The sequence below is a fragment of the Leuciscus leuciscus genome, assembly GCF_965113295.1.
Source record: "Leuciscus leuciscus genome assembly, chromosome: 6".
NCBI lineage: Eukaryota > Metazoa > Chordata > Actinopteri > Cypriniformes > Leuciscidae > Leuciscus > Leuciscus leuciscus.
The window spans coordinates 44,985,655-45,008,789 of record NC_138730.1 but is presented as its reverse complement, the minus strand read 5'-3'; the positions used below and the strand labels follow the sequence as shown (position 1 = coordinate 45,008,789).

General features: G+C 36.8%; 1 protein-coding gene and 1 long non-coding RNA gene across 2 annotated transcripts; one reads left to right on the top strand and one right to left on the bottom strand.

The window, feature by feature from the left end:
* Positions 1-5,521: 5,521 nt before the first annotated feature.
* Positions 5,522-9,530, top strand: jund (JunD proto-oncogene, AP-1 transcription factor subunit). Its single transcript, XM_082173233.1, has one exon. The coding sequence runs from the start codon at positions 5,700-5,702 to the stop codon at positions 6,537-6,539; it is 840 nt and encodes a 279-aa protein (XP_082029359.1). The 5' UTR covers positions 5,522-5,699; the 3' UTR covers positions 6,540-9,530.
* An 11,854-nt stretch (positions 9,531-21,384) lies between these two features.
* LOC309501253 lies at positions 21,385-23,130 on the bottom strand. Its single transcript, XR_014206819.1, has 3 exons — positions 23,047-23,130; positions 21,966-22,081; positions 21,385-21,665 (listed from the first exon to the last, which is right to left on the bottom strand). It is a non-coding gene; the product is annotated as an uncharacterized lncRNA (long non-coding RNA).
* Between the last annotated feature and the right edge of the window lie 5 nt (positions 23,131-23,135).

Sequence of the window (23,135 nt, the reverse complement as noted above, 5' to 3'; positions counted from 1 at the left end):
AGCTGTCAAAATTCTAATTGAAACATCTATCTATCTGTCTGTCTGTCTGTCTATCTATCTGTCTATCTATCTATCCGTCTGTCTCTGTCGTTCTCTATCTTGCTAAATCATGTAGTAAAATGCTAAAACATGCTACTGTACATGAATTAGCACATTGCTAGCATGTTTCTATCATGAATTAAACGTGACTATATGTTAACATTATTTAAAACATTGTTAATTAGCATATTGTTAACATGTTTTAACACATTGCTAGCATGATTTATACCGATAGACTGTAGCCAAGGGGGTAATGTTTCAGAAAAAACTGAAGCTTCCCCGGGCGCCGCCATTGATTAGCAGACCATCACCTGCTGTAGCATTCCATTGACTCCCATTCATTTTGGCGTCACTTTGACAGCGAATAACTTTACATCTGAGGCGTTTAAAGACTCCATTTGTCCATTATTTATTTCTAAAGAAACACGAAAATGTATAAAAGGCTCCATTACCTTGTATCTTACGTTATGGCCCCGTAGAAGCAGTTTTTGTAAAAATAGGCTAACGATTGCGTCATAACCACGCGACTCTCTGTCGCACAGAGATTACCGTATGGACAGGAGGAGAAGCTCACGGGCGATCGGGGGGACGTGGAGGCAAAATGACAAAATAATTAATCAGAATACTTAGCAAAAGTTTCTCCTGCTCCTGCATGGACAGCTCCTACTCACACTCTCCGTCTCTGCAAGTTTCGGAAGGGAATGATTCAGATTTCTCTTGGCACAGCTACTAGAAGACAGACGGGTTGCTCACGTCACATCTACGTCGTAAAGCTCAGTGTGAGTCTGCGCAGTACGCTCAGCCATCAGGAAGTGAGTGCTTCTAATTGACTTCACTTTTCTCCGTTGAATCCAATGGGGTCGCTGTGTCTATTTCTTTTACTGTCTATGAGTGTAGCCTACTATTGCCTTCTAACTTCAAGTTTTAAAATTAGTGTAAACTTCAAACTACTTCAAACTTTCTGTCTTGGCAAACTTTTCTATCTAGCTGAACATTACCATGCATTTTACAGTGCTGTTAAATAAAGTTAGGCAGGAAACAAAATGGCACAGAGGCAATTATTTCTGCTAAATAATTCTTGCCCTTTAGAATAATATTTGCCTAAACATAAATCAAGAAAGCATGCATGGACCTGCTTTATCGTGGAGTGATTGGTGGTTTAGACATGTGTGCCAACACCCATAACTGAGATCTGGCCCAAACCTGTTTGTTTTAGCCGTTCCCTGTATCTTTAAAAGAATGGCTTCCCATTGAGGTGTTTATACTTAATCAGCAGAAGTTCCTTCAGGCGCTGAGATGATGCTAAACACAGGAAGTGAGGAGGTGGAGACACACATATATGCAGGAAATTCATTGAAAATGAATGCCAACAAGATATAACATATAACGTGCTGAATAGGGATCATTTGATGGTCATACACAGATCTTTGACAGGTAATTCCTTGAGAATCAATCTGCTCATATATATATATATATATATATATATATATATATATATATATATATATATATATCATAATATAGCCTATCTATTTATTTAAATGGGGCGTTTTTAATGGAGGCAGTGTCTCCTCAAAGAAACTGGATGTGAAAATAATCGATTTTACAAAAATAAAACAATGCAAACATTACAAAATGTGACATTAAACAAGTGTAAGTCACTCATTTTCTAAAGTAACATTGTCCAACAGCGACACCCGTAGATGAAATGATGCATCTCTCTTGCCTCCCTTGAGCCCGTTGAGTTTTAAAATCCCCCTGTAGACAATAATTGTGTCCTTTAAAACTCATCTTTGATCACCAAAATTACATATTTAAAAAATGTCTTCATGCCTTAAAATAGCTTGAATGTAACTCGACACCCTTGCCTCATTTAGAAGGCTATAAGTGATTCTATGAATATGCTAATTAGCCCCGCCTCCACTCACGCCACCTCGGATATCCACTCATAAACTTACTGAGGTAAAAGCTGCTCAATGGTGTCGTTCTTTACAAGGTCGGACACATATTAACGTAATTAATTAAGATTTGCATTTTGCTTGACTATCAAACAGTAAATAATGTGTTGCTAATGTCAGACAGCTGCTTTCTAACAATCAGCATCCACACGCTTTGAACAACTCAGAACATCAGTGGAAAAAGGCATTTAGTTCATCATAACATCGTAATATACATCATACACCCGCTATATTTCTAAATCTACCCGATTTTAGCGGGATAACTTGCTTCTCTCCAGACTCCCCTGCTAGTTCGCTGTTAATGATATGCTAAAGCCCGCCTCCTCGTGATCTGATTGGTTACAAGGTAGTTTGTGACGTCAGAAACACCAGCGATTTCAAAGCGTGTTTTTGAGACTGTCTTTGGTTCATTTATTTTCACCACAGGGAGACTTTAACAGACCACCTAAAGCGTGCGCTGGGTTTGGTGGGTGGGAAGACGAGAATGAATCGGGGGAAAGTCACATGAGAGGAGGCAATGCCTCCATCGCGCTATGATTGGATATGATCGTTATGATTGAAAATGATTGGTTCGTGCGATAAATCCCGCCTCTTGTTTTTGTGCACGTTCTCGAATCGGCCTGAATGACGTTAATGATGGCGTTAATAAGTGAGTAAATAAGATATCACGTCAAAATCAAACTTTAGTTTAGTGAGCAAAAAAGCGTGAGGAAATTAAAGGTATCTTCATGTCTGTGACCAGTGAATACAAGCTTGATGACTGCTAAAAATATGAGGACTATGTATGTATATATATATATATATATATATATAGCCTATATATAGGGGTGTGACGATACCCTCATGTCACGATTCGATATAGGCCTAGATCACGATACGATATTATTGCGATACTCCAAGAATGATAAAAGATTAACAAAAAATGTACTTTTGATTAAAATGCTAAATTTGATATTACACTGTGTGTGTAAATGAATAGACTCGGACTTAGTGCTGGAAACCCAATGCACAGGACAACAGAGACACCAGAATAACAATATTGATGATTCTGAAGCTGAAAATACAGAATTATTTTAGATGAATATGCTTTACTCTGTCACTGACTAGATATATTGGAAATAACACAGGCCACTTTTTACACAAATATTCCCCCATTGCATTATTATACATTATATATAGTAGTTTAATGTAGTACCAACACTAAAACTCTGAAAACTTGAATTTTTTTCCTCACACAGTAATCTTTATTTTGGGTGAAATATACTGTACAATACATATTGTCACAATCAATGAATATTTTGACACGATATATATTGTTATACACCCCTAAAATGTACACATACATACACACATATGTATGTTTATAAAGTAAAACTTTGTTTTTGACTAAACAATAATGGCTTTCAGTGTGTGCATAACTATCTGTTGTACTCTCTTATCTTTTCTGCATCCGTTGCTGGTAAAAATCAGTCTGTTCTTCTTCTTCTTCCACCCACTCATGCTCTGCACATCTTCACCCCCGCTTCATTCACCTGCCTCTGCGTCAGAGCCCATGTCAGTGTTGCCATGGCAACGTATGATGATGATGATGATGCTGCTTCTATTCTCTGATGCAGTCGGTCTACAGACGTCATCGCCTCCCATTCAGATCTGTGCATTTATCCACACTCTTCTCTCTCAGTCTCACCGCCTGCAGTGTTATTTATAGAAATCCACACAGCAGCTAATTCAATTCATGAATGCAATTTAACTTCAAAGCATCATCACGTCCCTCAAGATTAGGATTTCTAAATAAAGTTGTCATGTTCCCTTCCCTTCATTAAGTGATATTTGTCCAGTGGCAGAAAGCAAAATGCTATGCAACAACGTTTTGTTTGCAACTATTTATATTTTGCATACATTATGCAGTAGTAATGCATATGCAATAAACTAGTGATAAATAACACAAGCTTAAAGCATATGGGAAATAAAAGAAATATGTTTGACTAAACTGAACTGAAAATCCACATTTAGTCTAATATGAAGTGAGTTTTGACATCAACTGTGTTCAAATCACAACCAAAATATTGGTTATAATTACAACTAAGATTTTAAATGCATTTAAAAGCAAATTATTTGGAGTATCTTCTTTCGTAAGTATGGATATAACAATTATTCTGGCAGATGTCATATATCTGAAAACATTAAAATACTCTTCATGTTGCTTATATATTATTATAATATATTATTCGTATGACACATGACTTATGCAACTAAGTGCAAAATATCTAAAAAATATTTTTAAAATGTTTATGAAACATAATGTTTCAACAGTATAGCCTGTGTATATTATCCAGCATACTTTTAGGTCGGACAGTAAAACTATAAATGCTTATAAATTGCGTAATGCTTACAAGAGAGATGAAAGTCTGCAAGTGCACACAAATAAATTAAAATAAGCCTTTTTTTTTTATTTACACATTTCGATTAATAGTAAAATTCTATAAAATTGAGAGTAATCCTTACATATTATTCAAATTAATAATTAATTATTTTAAATTAGTAAAAAAAACTAGAGCTTAATAAAACACTTAAATGTTAAAAAAATATATAATAATTTATGAATACGAATCAAAGTAAATGGTTTAAGATTTATTTTATACAAAAATAATACATTTATACAAAATTATTTTATACATTTATACAAAATGTTTTATTAAACTCTAGGTTTGTTTTTTACTCATTTAAAATTCTTAATGCATAATATGAATAATATGTAAGGATTATTCAATGGTATTTTACCATTAATTGAAATGCATAAATCTTTTTTTTAAAAAGGCTTATTTTAAATTATTTGTGTGCACTTGCAGACTTTCATCTTCTCTTGTAAGCATTATGCAATTTATAAGCATTTGCAGTTTTATATTGTCCGACCTAAAAGTATGTTGGATAATACACACAGGCTATACTGTTGAAACATTATGTTTCATAAACATTTTTATAGTGTAGCCAATATCCTTTTCACATCAGTTTCAGCACTTTTGCATAAATCTTGGGGAAAAAAGCTTTGTTTTTTTATTGTGGCTGTGCATTTATAGGCCAACATTTAAATATCTAGTATATATTTAAAGTGTATATTATGTACAGTGGGATCAACAAGTCTGGGCAAAACTGGGACACCAGAAAGACTTGGGATTCATATAATGAATAAGAAATATTCATATCTCTATTTACAACTCAGTCTACTAAACAAGTGTGGATTATTCCATCAGATAAAAAAGCCAGAGTGGAACTGGAGCGCTTGATCAAGCATACAAAGACCTTCAACATGTTCAAAAATAAGGGAACATTTTCTCCCAGCCAGGCTTGCCTTGTTTCCCTACGTTCGCTATGACATCAACCCATAATGCACCGCACTGTTTGCCGTTTACTCGCCGTCTCTGTGGCGACAGCGCGAGCGCCGCCCCTTTATGCAAATGAAACCGGAAGAAAACGTCATCTTTGGCCAATCTGAGCGTTCTAAAGTGACATAATGGAATTTTTAGGGATAGAAAACTTGCAAATGCGTACTGACGCCCATAGAGAACACCTCTCGCGCAAGGGAGAAACAACAATATCGTAAAACAATACCATAAATCGATCAAGGGAATAAAAATAAACGTTGGAGGAAATACTTGTTCGATCAAATGAGTCGTTTGGACACCCTTCACTGGGTGTAGTAGGATGGGAACAAGCCTTTACCCAGACGAGGATATCCAAGGAATATCACGCATTATGATGAAGAAAGACATGAGTTTGAACCTAGACGACCAGAATAGCTCGAACCTCAAGCCAGATTTGAGAGATGCCGAGGGGATTCTTAATTCACCCGATTTGGGGCTCCTCAAACTGGCTTCTCCAGAGCTGGAAAGGCTGATTATTCAGTCAAACGGGATGGTGACCACCACACCGACCTCGCAGTTCGTCTACCCGAAGTCGGTAAGCGACGAGCAGGAGTTCGCGGAGGGATTCGTCAAAGCCCTGGAGGACCTTCACAAGCAGAACCAGCTGAACGGTGGACCGTGTGTTCCACCGACGCTTAACCGACTCACAAGCAGCTCTAACCTCGCCTTGCCCACGGACCTGCCCGTGTATACGAACTTAAACGCGTACGGAAGTACAACGGTGAACTATTCAACGGACACGATTCCGTTCCCTCCGCCGCCGCCCGCGCACCCAATGGCGACGCAACAACCGCAAAAGGACGAGCCGCAAACCGTTCCGGACATGCAAAGCTTCGGAGACAGTCCTCCGCTCTCCCCCATCGACATGGACACACAAGAGCGCATAAAGGCCGAGAGAAAGAAGCTGCGCAACCGGATCGCCGCCTCCAAATGCCGCAAGAGGAAACTCGAGCGGATTTCCCGGTTGGAAGACAAAGTGAAATCCCTGAAGAACCAGAACACGGAGCTCGCGTCCACGGCGAGCGTGCTGAGAGAGCAAGTGGCGCAGTTAAAACAGAGAGTGATGAACCACGTCAATAACGGCTGTCAATTGCTGCCTAATCAAGTTCAAGCTTATTAATAATAATAAAAAAAAGACAGTTGGGAACTTTATTGGGACAAACTACTTCGTCGTCACAACTGCGTCTTTAACGGACAGCTCTGTCGCTTAGTCACGTGATACTGCCCTGTCAATCATCTTGTCAGTTTAAAATCCTCCACATACAATTTTTATTTAATTTAATTTCCTATCGTTTTGGAGAGAAATGTAGTCACGTTGATATGTCGTGGGTCTTTCATGTGTTCGCAATTTGCATAATGATGCATTTTAAAGTTAATGACCAAATGGATCCTTTACAGAAGTTCACAATGTTGGTGCAGATTAAATATAATGTGGATGACATTGAATACATATATTTTCATCAGGTTAGATACTGGCCTAACCCCTTTATCTAAACCTCTCTGCTTAACCGTCAGACTCGCACACCCGCCATGTTTGTAGTTTTTTAAAAACACTTTTTATTGGTGTTTGTAGTTCTAATCGAATCCTCGTCCAACGCGGCATGGATCTCGGATTCTGACCGGAAAAAGTAGATCCGGGTATTTTTGTAATACTCATTTCAACATACTACGATTTGGGACACACTAATTCTAATTTCGAATACTATTTAGGACGGATAGTATTTCATATAAATTAAACCGTTATTTTATTAAGCTAATTCACAAAGCGTCATGCTTTGTTATGCAATGAAACTAGCGATTGTGCGCAGTGATACGGCGAACATTGTTTCGCGTCAGTGTCATATTATAGCGAGTGATCAATCTTCACCCAGGACTGGAAATATATCTAAATATATCTGTTTGATTGGACAAGCAGTATAACGTTTTCCTCAAATGTCACTGGAAAGTTCGCTCCAAGTAGCCGCCAGATGTGTGTTGTTTGCTAGCACGAGACGCTCTATCCTGTTTCGGTTTCTTTTGGAGCTATTTTTGTTGCTTTTATTATAATAATGTATATTGTTTTCGTTAAACCGTCATAAAGAGCCACCATTCCGCCAAAATATATAGTCCCTGACATGACAGAATGTTGCAATGCAACGGAATTATGGATTGTGCGATTGTATGCTGTTTTGCATCATATTTTAGCGACTGATCAATCATTCAGGACCGGAACTATATCTTTTTTTTATTTCATATCTATTTTTTGATTGGACAAGCAGCGTTCCTAAAGTTTTCCTAAAACATAACTTGAAAGTTCCCTCTTTGTATCAGTCCACTGTCAGTCTGTGCGTTGCTTGGCAACACGATTGTGTTTTGGTTTCTTTTGGAACTAATTTCGGTGCTTTGATATTTTAATAAATTGTTATTATAATAATTGCAGTCATTCCGATAAAAATAAATACAGTCCCAGACTTGACTGAATGTTGCTATGCAACAAAACTAAAGTTTCTGATATGCTAAAAGGTGCTTTGTATGGAAAATTGTTTCCGCCATGGAATAAAGAAATTTAAAAGATAATTGCGACTTTTTATCTCGCAATTCTTACTTTTTTCCCGCAATTACGAGTTTATATCTCACAATTCTGACTGTTTTTGGCCATTCTGAATTTTTTTCTCGCAATTGCGAGTTTATATCTTGCAGTTTTGACAATTTTTTCTCGCAATTCTGACTTTTCTTGCAATTGTCAGTTTATATCTCGCAATTCTTTTCTCACAATTGCGAGTTTATATCTCGCAATTCTGACTATTTTTCTCGCAATTACGAGTTATTGTCTCACAATGTTTACAATTTTCTCTCACGATTCTGCCTTTTTCTTACAATTCTGAGTTTAAATCTCGCAATTCAATTTTTCTCGCAATTGCGAGTTTTTTAAATCTCGCAATTCTTTTTTTTTTTTTTGCAATTCTGACTTTTTTCCTCACAATTGCGAGTTTAAATCTCGCAAGTCTGACTTTTTTATCGCAACTGCGAGTTTATATCTGACATTTCTGACGATAAAAATAATAATCGTGAGATAAAAAGTCGCAATAACATACTTTTTTAAATATGCTTTATTCAGTGGCGAAATCAAGTCTCCGTAGTTTAGCTTCATAGCTGTTTCTCTATGTTATATTAGCACTACAGGAACGCTGCATTGACCAATCGTGTTTTATATTTTTTTAACTTTAACTATAAATATATTTAGGCCTTTACAACAGTTAGTTCTGGTACACTAATTGGATCACACTAGCAGTCTAGTGAGTATTTATAAGAGCACTGAATTCATTTCACTTGCACTGTATCACTAGCATGTTGACAGTTCTCACCTGATCCAGAGGACTTTTTCTGGAACCATTTTCTTCGCGCAGAGCAACAACCAACAAAAAAAAAAGTTTGATACTCAATATGAAGAGTTGTATACAAGCAATATCACATTGCAGTGCATCAAACCTCACAGTGCTCAGTGATGGGAGTGTATTAAAACAGCAGCCTGGGAGTGTAATGATTTCATATCATGTGGATGTGAAGAAGTCAGTCAGCTAGCTGTGTGTTAGCTAACAGCTAACGTTATTCTGAGCTGCTGTCACAAGTCAACTACCCATTTACTGATGCATAAAGGTCACACAACTGATGATCTCACCCTTCCAGTGACCATTCATTCTCGTTGAACTGTTGAAGCGGACACTACAGGTGCTGATGTATAATATGTTTACAATATTTTGTAGCAAATGGACTCGCGGAAGCAATTATGCTACATCATTTTGATCTCATGAGAGAGGATCTAAGCAGCTGTACTTTTTTTGCATGCTCGAGACAAGCTCAAAATGAGTGCAACCAAACACAACAAAGATGTCATGCATGTACGCTTCATGTTTTAAGGCCTTATCTGACGACAAGCTCTTATTAATCAACGACTGTATCTATTTTATATACAACTATTCACACGATGTCTTATTTTATGCTCTTTTGGATTTTACGTGTGTCGTGCTGTAAATGTAAACTTTCCACCTGTCACGTGTCCTTCATACGTTCCTAGTGTGATGATGTGTGTACATTAATGTCATTAAACCCGTTCAATTCACTTGTTAAATTATATATTTTGTGGATTATATATTTATGCCATGCATACATATACAGTACAGGCCAAAAGTTTGGACACATTACTATTTTTTATGTTTTTGAAAGAGGTTTCTTCTGCTCATCAAGCCCGCATTTATTTGATCAATAATACAGAAAAAAATTTAATATTGTGATATATTATTACAATTTAAAATAATTGGTTTTCAATTTATTATACTTTAAATTATCATTTATTTCTGTGATGCAAAGCTGAATTTTCAGGATCATTACTCCAGTCTATCACATGATCCTTTAGAAATCATTCTAATATGATGATTTATTATCAAAGTTGGAAACAGTTCTGCTGCTTAATATTTTTTCATAACCTGTGATACTTTTTTAGGATACTTTGATGAATAAAAAGAAAAAGAAAAAAAAAAGAAGCAAATGTTTTAAAAATAGTAATAATTTGGGGTCAGTAATTTTTTTTCTTTCTTTTTTTGAAATAAATCAATACTTTTATTCAGCAAGGATGTGTTAAATTGATAAAAAGTGATTGTAAAGAAGATTTATATTATTAGAAAATATTTTTTTTATTTTGAATAAATGCAGTTCTTTTTAACCTTTTATTCATCAAATATATTAGGCAGCAGAACTGTGTCCAACACTCATAATAAATCAGAATATTAGAATGATTTCTAACTGGATGTCACATGTGACACTGTGACTGAAGACTGGAGTAATGATGCTGAAAATTCAGCTTTGCATCAAAGAAATTAATACTTTTTTAAAAGTATATTCAAATAGAAAACTATTATTTTAAGTTGTAATAATATTTCACAATATTATTTTTCTGTATTTTTGATCAAATAAACGCAGCCTTGATAAGCATTAGAGACTTCTTTCAAAAATATAAAAAAAACACAAACTTTTGACCTGTACTGTATTCATGGGTTTCATCCGGTCCCTTTCCACAGGTGTATTAATCAAGCACAATGCAGTCTGCATTCATAATCTAGGTGCTTGATTTTATACACCTGTGGAAAGGAACCGGATGAAACCCATGAATAGACCTAGTCGTATTTAAACGTTTGTAGAAAAGTTTGAAACTGCGCCCTCTAGTGGTCAAGGCTTGGTACAACAACTAGTAAATAGTAAAACTCTACTTACAAGTACACTATACAGTATATGCAGCAAGTAAATGCATGTTTGCTGGCTATAAGAAGAGTGGAAATGTGCATTTGTATTATGAAGCACAACACACTGTCACGGTTTAATTTCAAATTTATTTATTTAGCCCAGTAAAACGTTCAAATGAAGTACTGAACATCAAAACCCACACTGTAAAAAAATGATATGACCATTATGGCAACATATGTTTTTGCATTGATTTTAACTCATCAAAATAAGTTAGTCCCCCTGTGGTGAAAATCCAGCTTTTAATGTTGTTTATGTGTCTATGTGGTGTTTTTAATGCGCTTTAAGACAAAGCATGTGTAAATTCATAAGTCGACAGCATTGCTGAGTATTTCCTCCTTAAAACTGCAGTGAACCAAAGACAGTCTCAAAAACACGCTTTGAAATCGCTGGTGTTTCTGACGTCACAAACTACCTTGTAACCAATCAGATCAATGTGTGATCGTCAACCAGTGGATCTCTGAGCTGAGTGAGTGAGTGGAGGCGGGGCTCATTTGCATATTCATAGAGTTCACGTCAAGTTACATTTAAGCTATTTTAAGGCATGACAATTTTTTAAAAGGAATTATTATAATTTTTTTGTCATTTTGGTGATCAAAGGTGAGTTTTAAGGAATAAAATGATTGACTACAGGGGGACTTTAATACTTTTTTTTTTTTTTTTTTAGTTATACAAGATTCAACTCATTTTTTTAAGCTAGTTTAATGTAATTTAAGTTGAAATGACTTAAACATCCAAGTTGACTGTACTTAAAAATTTAAGGTAGCAACTTTTTTTTTTTTTTTACACTGCACAATGCTATTTTAACGTTCAATACTGATGATTAATCAAGTAGGTCTAAAGCAGACAGAATGAATTCATGTCCATATGTATACAGTGTTGGGTAAGTTACCGTACCCTTAAAAAAAGTAATTACTAGCTTAGTTACATCTGCAACAGTCTAATTAGATTATATTAGTATTGCATTACTTATTACTATTTACTAACCTCAACCAGTTGAACAACACAAGGACACATTAAAAAGCTATTTTAATTATTTAAAATAAATAATATAAAATTGTATAAATTATTCTTGAATTGACCAAAGTATTTAAAGAGAGAAAGTTACATACAAAAAAAAAAAAAAAACACATACATTTTAACATTAGACATTACATTTTGGTTTAATTCTATACTGTATTTAATGCAATTACATCAGAAGTAACTGTAATTAAATTACAGAAAATTAAGAGTAATCTTTTTCAAGGGAAAGGTAATTAAACTAGAGTTACTCTTATCTTGTGTTTGGTGGAAATCTTCACAAAAAAGAGAATATAAAACAACTGTGGCAGGAAAACAGAAGTTACTGTCAGAATTAAGCCTCAGTGAAGTTGACAAAGTATATATATTATATTACTGCATTAATGCAGTATGTTCTTTGTCCAGTAGGGAGAGACTGCCTACAACATTTGGTTTATACTCTCTTTTGTGAAGCTTTCCACCAAACACAATAGATAGAGAAGAGTATTGACCGGTGAACCTGCTGTGAATGAGCTCAGTTGTCCAGAAGCTCTTACATTGTTTGCTGTTATTTCACGTCTCATTACGTCAAAGGTTTCTGAGCTCATGATGACACCTAGTTAAAACATCAGGCTTTAGTTCAGCGTGACAGAAATCACTTAACCAGAAAAAGGCACATTTTATTTGTTCTCATGGCAATATGTGCTTTTTGTCCTGATGTTCGGACATGAACTTGTTGGGTCTATTTTTTGCGGCTGCCCTTGAGTTAATGCATCCAAGCATTCAAGACTTTCAGTGGCGCTCCATCCGATTATTATGTGTGTTTACTGAAGTTATTCCTGAAACGGCCACCTGTCAAAGCCAAACACACACAGATGAATTCATTTAAACAATGGCATGACCCTCGCTAGACAATACAAACCACATGCCAAGAAGGAAGGACTAAATGCTTGCAGTATTTCACTGTTACAATATTTAATATATCGGTTACACTTTATTTTAAGGTGTCATTGTTACAGTGTAATTATATATTTAAGTACTGAGTAATATTAAGCAACTACATGTACTTACTACAGGGTTAGGGTAGGGTTAGGGTTTGGTTGAGGGTTAGTTGCATGTAATTATGCATAATTTACTGTTATTACTACGGTAACATGTGACATATGTAACAAGGACACTGTAAAATAAAGTATATCTTATATATGTAATACTGTAAAACATTTGACTTCACATTAGTGATATGTGTGTGTTCGTTTAATGTTCAGAGTCAACACAAGACGTCATTGGTAGTTTGACATGCTTTCTGAATTAATTTTGAAAGTTTCTATATCAAATGATATAAAGTGCACCTTTTATGCTGTTCTAAAGGCTTGTTTTGGAGTCTCTCACAACAGGTTTACATGCATCCAAGGTCAAAAAACACTTTAGTAGTCTCATAATATCCATTTCCACATCAGCTCTTTTCTCTCAGTGTCTAAAAAGGTTCAATCAAGGATTCAGACTCTTTAAACCCCGCCTTTCTGTGAGCTGCTCTGCTCTGATTGGTCAGACGGCTCAGTCTGTTGCGATTGGTCTACTCTGCTCTGATTGGTCAGACGGCCCAGTCTGTTGTGATTGGTCTACTCTGCTCTGATTGGTAAGATGGCCCAGTCTGTTGTTATTGGTCTACTCTGCTCTGATTGGTCAGACGGCCCAGTCTGTTGTTATTGGTCTACTCTGCTCTGATTGGTAAGATGGCCCAGTCTGTTGTTATTGGTCTACTCTGCTCTGATTGGTCAGACGGCCCAGTCTGTTGTTATTGGTCTACTCTACTCTGATTGGTAAGATGGCCCAGTCTGTTGTTATTGGTCTACTCTGCTCTGATTGGTCAGATGGCCCAGTCTGTTGCGATTGGTCTACTCTGCTCTGATTGGTAAGATGGCCCAGTCTGTTGTTATTGGTCTACTCTGCTCTGATTGGTCAGACGGCCCAGTCTGTTGTTATTGGTCTACTCTGCTCTGATTGGTAAGATGGCCCAGTCTGTTGTTATTGGTCTACTCTGCTCTGATTGGTCAGACGGCCCAGTCTGTTGTTATTGGTCTACTCTACTCTGATTGGTAAGATGGCCCAGTCTGTTGTTATTGGTCTACTCTGCTCTGATTGGTCAGATGGCCCAGTCTGTTGCGATTGGTCTACTCTGCTCTGATTGGTAAGATGGCCCAGTCTGTTGTTATTGGTCTACTCTGCTCTGATTGGTCAGACGGCCCAGTCTGTTGTTATTGGTCTACTCTGCTCTGATTGGTAAGATGGCCCAGTCTGTTGTTATTGGTCTACTCTGCTCTGATTGGTCAGATGGCCCAGTCTGTTGTGATTGGTCTACTCTGCTCTGATTGGTCAGACGGCCCAGTCTGTTGTTATTGGTCTACTCTACTCTGATTGGTAAGATGGCCCAGTCTGTTGTTATTGGTCTACTCTGCTCTGATTGGTCAGATGGCCCAGTCTGTTGCGATTGGTCTACTCTGCTCTGATTGGTAAGATGGCCCAGTCTGTTGTTATTGGTCTACTCTGCTCTGATTGGTCAGACGGCCCAGTCTGTTGTTATTGGTCTACTCTGCTCTGATTGGTAAGATGGCCCAGTCTGTTGTTATTGGTCTACTCTGCTCTGATTGGTCAGATGGCCCAGTCTGTTGTGATTGGTCTACTCTGCTCTGATTGGTCAGATGGCCCAGTCTGTTGTTATTGGTCTACTCTGCTCTGATTGGTAAGATGGCCCAGTCTGTTGTTATTGGTCTACTCTGCTCTGATTGGTCAGACGGCCCAGTCTGTTGTGATTGGTCTACTCTGCTCTGATTGGTCAGACGGCCCAGTCTGTTGTTATTGGTCTACTCTGCTTTGATTGGTAAGATGGCCCAGTCTGTTGTTATTGGTCTACTCTGCTCTGATTGGTCAGATGGCCCAGTCTGTTGTGATTGGTCTACTCTGCTCTGATTGGTCAGATGGCCCAGTCTGTTGTTATTGGTCTACTCTGCTCTGATTGGTCAGATGGCCCAGTCTGTTGTGATTGGTCTACTCTGCTCTGATTGGTAAGATGGCCCAGTCTGTTGTTATTGGTCTACTCTGCTCTGATTGGTCAGATGGCCCAGTCTGTTGTGATTGGTTTACTCTGCTCTGATTGGTCAGATGGCCCAGTCTGTTGTTATTGGTCTACTCTGCTCTGATTGGTCAGATGGCCCAGTCTGTTGTGATTGGTCTACTCTGCTCTGATTGGTCAGATGGCCCAGTCTGTTGTGATTGGTCTACTCTGCTCTGAAACGCTGATTAGCATATCTGAATCTCAGCTCTTGATACACACAGTGGCTGTTTCCATCCAAAGTTGCATATTTAACTTATGCGCATAATTTAAATATCGCATAAAACATTTGTGAATAAAGCAGCATTTCCATCCCATATGTTCGAGAGAATAAAATCGTCACTTGCTTTTAGAATCACCAAACCAACATTTGAGATGCTGTGATACGATTGGTCCGCTGGTTAGTCCAGTTATCCAATCACAGCTTCAGCTGAGGAAAAGTTATTGTTGCGCATTGAGGGATTTATTCGGTTGATGTGTTTCCATCCCAGTCTTCTTATTGGATAATAAAAGTTTTTTTATACGCATTTTTAGGATTTATGCACTTCTTGGCGTTTCCATCCAGTGTTTTTTTTGTGTGCAATATCCAGAAATGTGCATAAAAATAGGTGGATGGAAACATATGAACAGTAACGATGGCGTGAGTTTTACCGTATCGATCTCATCTCTTCCAGTCTCAGATACACTACAGTGTTTGAGGGCGGAGCTAAGTAGATGCTGTTCACCGGCAGCCAATGAGGACCATAGGATAGAATTATGCTAATTTGTTACAGTTCAGAATTGCTTCTTTCTTTTTGGGCGACAATAACTTTCAAAGATCTTTGAAACTTTGCAGACCTTTTACAATCACAAACAACTTTATTACACACTACATGAAAGTTATTATCCCAAAAAGCATAATGGGCACTTTTTCTAAGATAAGATAACTGAATGGATAATAGCCAGTGTTCTTGGAAATCAGTTTGAGAATATTATCTTTACAATTCCAATTAACTTTAAACTTATTCCTAAACTAAATAAAATAATTTGTATCTGTACATCTGTTAATGCCCTGGTCACATGACAGTGAGAGAGTATTGAGAAAGTAGCCATTCCTTTTCAAATGATGTGTTTTTTTAAAGGTAAATCTCTTTGAGAGAGTCTATTTCAGATCAAATTATGAAATGCCATTTTCAGAAAAGCTCTTTGGACGTCCCGTTCCTTTTACAGTCACTTTCTGTATATCCGTAGCTTCTCTTCAGAATCAGAGAGCCGTTCGGTCAGACACTGATCTAGAAAGACGGTCTGCCGGTCTCTAATGATAAATTCAATGAGACACACTGTTCTTTATTTAATTATGTATTTAAAAGGATCCTATTATTTTTTTGCAGAGAACCACGTCTAATGTCAGGCCCGACTGAATCCATCCGACGTAAACTCAAAAAACTCAGTTCCTGTGTTGGAAGTGGGTTTACATGCTCTGTTCAGCTATTCCCTCAAATAAACAGTTATTTTGCATTTTTAATAACATTTTATGAACTTTAGGAGGTGTAAGATAATGCATTGTATTGTGGGATACAGTATTCTATAGCAGACACACTTTGGAAATTGTTTGAAAAATTTGCACTATATATATATATATTTTTTTATTTTTTTTTGTATCATTGAATACTATTATAGTTTTTATTATTATTTTGAATCAGTTTTAATTTTTTATATTTTTAATTATTAAATTTTTTTAAGTTTTAGAAATTTTGTGGTGTTTCTGTTTAAAAAAAAAAGTATATATATATATATATATAGTTTTTATTAATATTATTTTAGTTTTTAGTTGTTTTAGTACATCAAGTTAACTAAAATGATGTTGCCTTACTTGGAAACTATATAAAAAAGTAACCAATATTCTATTATGATTACAACCCGATTTAAACTGTGGATATTTGAGTATTTATGCAGAAGGAACACAGTTATGATTGGTTTTATGTTTCAAAATGCGAAAACGGCAAGAAAACGAGTGTCCCGTTGGAGAGCAAGGATGAAATACAGGCAATATTACTGGATCTAGAAAAAATTAATCACTCAGTTTGTTGACCATTTTTTAACAGTGATGTAGTTTCCATAATAGCCCATTTGTTTATCAATAATCTCAAAAAAGTGTGATGAGGAAAAACACTTACATTTATTCATTTAGATGACTTTCGATGAAGAACAGAGAAGCGATTCATCCTATGGAGGAGTGTTAAAATGCGAAAAAAATTAATAAATACACAGAGAGGAAAGACATTAATTTTCAGAACATTCTGCATATCATAAAGGGTTAATGCTTGCAGGGCACGATGACGTTTTTGTTCTTTCTTTCTCCACTCACTTCTGTTCTGCTCTTTCCCCTCTTTTTTTTGTCTCCACTGGTTTTATTCTCAAATATATATATATATCATTTTGTGCTCTGGATCAAATGCAATAGAGAATCAAGCTGAGAGATGCCCTGTCTCTCTCGGTCTCCATGAGATGTTCACCACTAGAAGAGAGAAAGGTGACATCTTGTCCTTTCACTGGTCTCTTTTCAGTCGAACAGAACAGAACAATCTCAGCACTGACACACAAGACGAGACGGATGTACTTCACATTCTGCTATAGTTATCATCATCATCATCATCATCATCATCATCATCATCATCATCTCCTCCATCTCAATCATCAGTTTCTAATGGTCAGTCATTTGTTCAACCTGTTTTTCTCTGAGCGCAGGTATATCATTGTTCTGTTGTTCTTTAAAATCATCTTGAAAATATAAATAACATTTATAATGTTAGAAACAATTACTTTTTCAAAACATATCAAATAAATGCTGTTCTTTTAAACTTTCTATTCATCAAAGAATCGTGAAAAAGAAAATGAACAATGGTTTGCACAAAAATCTGAAGCAGCAAAACTGTTTTCATCATTGATAATAATCAGAAATGTTTCTTCAAATCATCATATTCGAATGATTTGTGAAGGATCATGTGACACTGAAGACTGGAGTAATGATGCTGAAAATTCTGCTTTGATCACAGGAATACATTACATTTTACTATATATATATATAACAGTTTTTATTGTAATAATATTTAACAATATTAATGTTTTTACTGTATTTTGTCAAATAATTGCAGCCTTGGTGAACATTTGGAACCTCTTTCAAAACAATAAAAAAATTGTAATTCTTCCAAACCGGTGTGTGTGTGTGTGTGTGTGTGTGTGTGTGTGTGTGTGTGTGTGTGTGTGTGTGTGTGTGTGTGAATTTCAGCATGGGATTGCATGTATTGCGCATAATTTCACTTCAGTTCAGTTCATTTTTGCCGCTTATTGCACTTAAACAGTCCAATACACATCAAATAATGTCAAAATGTCTTAAAGTGACAGTAGCCTAATATCCCTGCTACAAAATTATGAGATGATATTAAAAATATCTATATGGCAGTTTTCCCCCATGGTATTGATGTCAAAATTGTGGCCAGTGAAAATACTGAGTGGCTCGTAACTTTGGAAAACCACTAACCACAGTGACTGATGAACAAAAAAGTGAATGTCAAGCCCTGGATATATATATTCACTAAACTCAAACGGCCTCCACAGTCTCCAGATCTCAATCCAATACGCTGATTTCACGCAGCCGCCATTTTGAAATCGAAAGTGAGGCTCCGGTGGGAAGAACCCCGGAAGTAAAGATAAACAACAATGCCTTGGATTACCAACCTGAAGCTGCTGCCGCGATTTACACTATTGGATGTTACTATTCAATATAGGATATGTATATAGTTCATTCCTGCTTCTTTTTTTACATTCTGAATTATATATAAAAAAATTATTTTATTTATAAATTAATTTCACTGTATATAGTCTAAAGTATGAAATAAATGTATGTACATTTTTAGAATTGACACACCATCATTAAACACAACAATACGCCATCGCATTCACGACTCTCCTGTGATTAAAGGCGACACTTCCGGTTTTCTTCCCACCGGAGCCTCGCTTTCGATTTCAAAATAACGGCTGCGTGAAATCAGCGTATAGAGGAGCTTTGGGATGTGGAAGAACGGGAGATTCATTCAACATGGATGATATCATGACAATATGGACCAAAATCTTAAATGTAATATATTATAAGTAATAAGAAGTAGCTAATACTTGCATTCATCAAGAACAAATTAAAATATAGGCTGCTGTCACTTTAAGACCTGACGCACAGATCCATTATACTGTCACACATGCGTTTTCTTTCTCTACATTCACTTAAAACATAATAACTAAATGTGTTTACGTTAAACTCACCAAGACCGGCATTTTGACATTATTTTATGTGTATTTGACTGTTTAAGTGCAATAAGCAGCAAAAATGAACTGAACTGAAATTCACACATACACACACATAGAGAGAGAGACACAAACACAAACATACACAAACACACAGACAGACACAGACACACACACACTCACTCTAACACACACACACACACACAAACACTACCGGTTTGGAAGAATTAAAAGTGTGTATTGTTTTGAAAGAGGTCCCATATATATATATATATATATATATATATATATATATATATATGTATATATATATATATATATATATATATATAAAATTTCATACTATTTTGCTCAAATCTCTTCTCTTAGACTACCTCAGTGAACAGAGGAAAATATCGACACAGTGCACAATATCCTTCATCTGGTTTCCATAGGAACATAAGTCTGTGGAAATAACACAGTAACACTCAAGAAATCATAATGGCTGATCAAAAAATAACCTTATAAGCAGGACTAATTCTGAATACGTGGAGAGAGTTTTAACAAAAGCCTCAGCATTAGTAAGAGAACGGCAGCTGATTCGACCTCATGCAGACGTCGAGGTGAACGAATGGTCATAATAGACGTTCGGAGTAACAGTCCATTAATTATAGATGCTCTTTTGTGTCAGGGAAATGCTTTCAATTTAGCTAGAAAGGAAATATGACATGGAAAAACAGCAGATTTCTGGAGTAGAGTTTGATTATAGTTCAGTCATGCGGAAGATGCAAAACTACATGATGCAAAAAAAAACCCTTTAGGCAAAGCTTTTAGATCTGGAGACAAAATGTTCAGAGCTGGTTCATTCCAGGCTCAAACGGGACACACACCCTGAGAGCATTCAAAACTATTCTTATTAAAGGCGCTCTAAGCGATGTCACGCGTTTTTTAGGCCGAGACATTTTTTGTCACATGATACAGCACATCTCCTCACTATCCGCTAGCTGCCTGTCCCCTGAACACACCATAAAGAAACGCGGTCTCTGTAGACAGCCCAGGCTCCACAAACTGCAACAAAAACAAACTGGCCCAGCCTGGGCCACGAAAAAAAAAAAGTGTTCCAGCCAATAACAAACAAGAATGATTTGGGGGTGGGGGTGGGGGGGTTAGTGCGCGTGCACATGAAGGGGAGTGTGGAGGAGAGAGAAGCATGAAGAGGGAAGTTAGCTAGAGGAAAGATGTCCTAACAACGACAACGACTAACGTTAAGATGTTATATTCTTGAGAATTTTGATATGGCCGACACACGACCAAAGAGACGATGTTCCGATGAACAAATAGCAAAGAAGAGGGAAAAGGAGAAGGAACACGCGAAGTCCCGTTATTACATCGTAAAAGCCTTCGAAAGGTGAGTTCATGACTGTTTCAGGAAGAACGGAAGGGATGAGGAGGAGGAGGAGGAGGAGGAGGAGGAGGGAGGGTCGAGCTAGCCTTCGTTTTGTTTGACAATACAACGAACGTCAACAAGAAGTGACATCACCCAACATCGCTTAGAGCACCTTTAATAAAATAATTGCCAACACTTTATTTTGATGGTCCCCTCCAGACATTCTACTAACTTTAAGTAACTTTGCAACTACATGTCAACTTACTCTACTAACCCTAACAGTCTCTACTAATACTCTAATGAGAGTTAGTTAACATGCCGACAGGTGCAACATTACTTATAGGCAACAGAATGTCTAAAGGGGACCATCAAAATAAAGTGTAACCAAATAATTAGATTAAATTACATTTAAAAAATAAATTTTAGATTTGAATACCCATCATTTACTCTCGCCATTCAAAGCTCGCTTGATTTATATGATCTTCAGCTGCCCTATATTACAGTTAAAGTGGATGGTGATACTTCAAAAAGGATAAAAAAGCACTATAAAAGCATCTGTCAAATCGCATTCGATTCAAAACCAGGCATCTATGACATCTGATGTCAAAATGACAAATGTTGAGCTTAAAATTGGGTCTGTTCTTCACACAAAGCAATCATATGACTTCCGAAGTCATATATATATATATAATATAATCATTCTAATATGCTATATATTTATTTTTTTTCGCAAATTTATACAATAACCTTCATGAGGATGAATGATGAAAACGTTCAATTTTGGGTGCGCTGCTCATTTTAGATGTTATTTGGCCTCTTTATGAGCTTATAAATAATTGTTTTTGACTTTTGAGTACATTTTTGGAAATTCTATCCACACAATGATGGTGAAACCCCCCCCCCCCCCCCACACACACACACACACACACACACACACTCTCACACACAGTAAATCTGTCAGGTCTGATATGCGTTTCTACAACCATCCTGAATTCCCTACAGGGGTCTTAAAGCAATAGGAACAGGATTCCTATCAGAATTCAACCTTGCACACCATTTAAAATGATCTTAATGGGATCAAATGAGACCCTACTGGGTGAACTCGAATGCCTAGAGGACTTAGAGTCTATTACATGCTTTACCTTTATCAGATCTCTGCTTGTCTTGTATTGAAAATATGTCCAGGGGTTTTATTTTCCAAATGATTAATTTGGGTTATTCTGTAATCCTATAAAAAATAAAATAAATGGTTTCAATTGAACATTACATTCCAGTCCCTGTGCACATGTTGAATGTGGGACTTGCAGTGATATAGATAGATTTTTCACGTCATATTCAACTAAGCTGTTTCAGGTTTAGACAATGAATGTGACAATCCAGGAATGTGAAGAAATGCTGACGCGGTTTGAGACGGCAGCTCAAAACTGCTTGTATTCATCTCTGTGGCTTTCACAGTTTATTGTTTCCAAACCATCGTCAGCAAAAAGGAATCTGCTCGTTTCCGAGGAGAAATGATATACCTGCGCTCAGACGACCAGAGGAAAATCTCACGCGTCTGATCGGATGCTGCTCGTTCGTGGCTCAGGAGACGTTAAGTTCACGTTTCATTGTCTCAACTTTGCCTCGGATGATTCTCCTGAAACAAAAACAGGCACAAATAAGCTTATAGTTGTCTTACAGTTCGAGTATAGCACTATAAAACTATTGTAAAGAGAATCTCAGATCATTTGGACAAGTTACATAAGCTTAAAGTCCCACTGTAGCCAATCATTTTATTCCTTAAAACTCATCTCTGATCACCAAAATTACTAATTACTAAATTACTAATTATTTTTTTTATTTATGCCTTAAAATATCTTGAATGTAACTCGACACCCTCGCCTCATTTAGTATACGCGCTTACGCGGCTCTATGAATATGCAAATGAGCCCCGCCTCCACTCACTCACTCAGCTCAGAGATCCACTGGTTGACGATCACACGTTGATCTGATTGGTTACAAGGTAGTTTGTGACGTCAGAAACACCAGAGATTTCAAAGACTGTGTTGTTTCACTGCAGTTTTAAAGAGAAAATACTCAGCAATGCTGTCGACTTATGAATTTACACATGGTTTGTATTAAAGCGCATTAAAAACACCACATAGACACATAAACAACATTAAAAGCTGGATTTTCACCACAGGGCGACTTTAAAACTGTCATGACAAGCAAACATCACCACGCATTTGGTCGTGTGTCTCAGGACAGTTTGAGACATTTGTTGAGATCTCTCTTAAAACTCTATGAAACGTATGATTTCTGATGACTTTCTCCCAAGAGTCTTTGGTTTTTCCTTTCCGCTGATGCCTGGGAGAAAGAAGATAATAAAGTAGGTGTCATCTGTGGTTTTTCTTTCCAGTGGAAACACAAAACTAAAAAGTGTTTACTTCCAAGTAAATAAATAAGGGAATTTGGTGAAATGTGAGGGATCTATAAACAGTGTTGTGGTGTGTTGTTGATTAAGTGTGTCACAAGACGTGAATCATGACTAACAGTGCCAGTATCTCACTGACTCACATAAACAAATGCGACGGCGAACGCGCATTCGATTCTCAGACTCACGTGGGCTTGTGGGAATCGAGTTATGCCGAAAATCCCCTTTTCTAGTGCCGAGCGTCTCACTCTCTCTCTCTCGTTCCCCTCCCCACTTC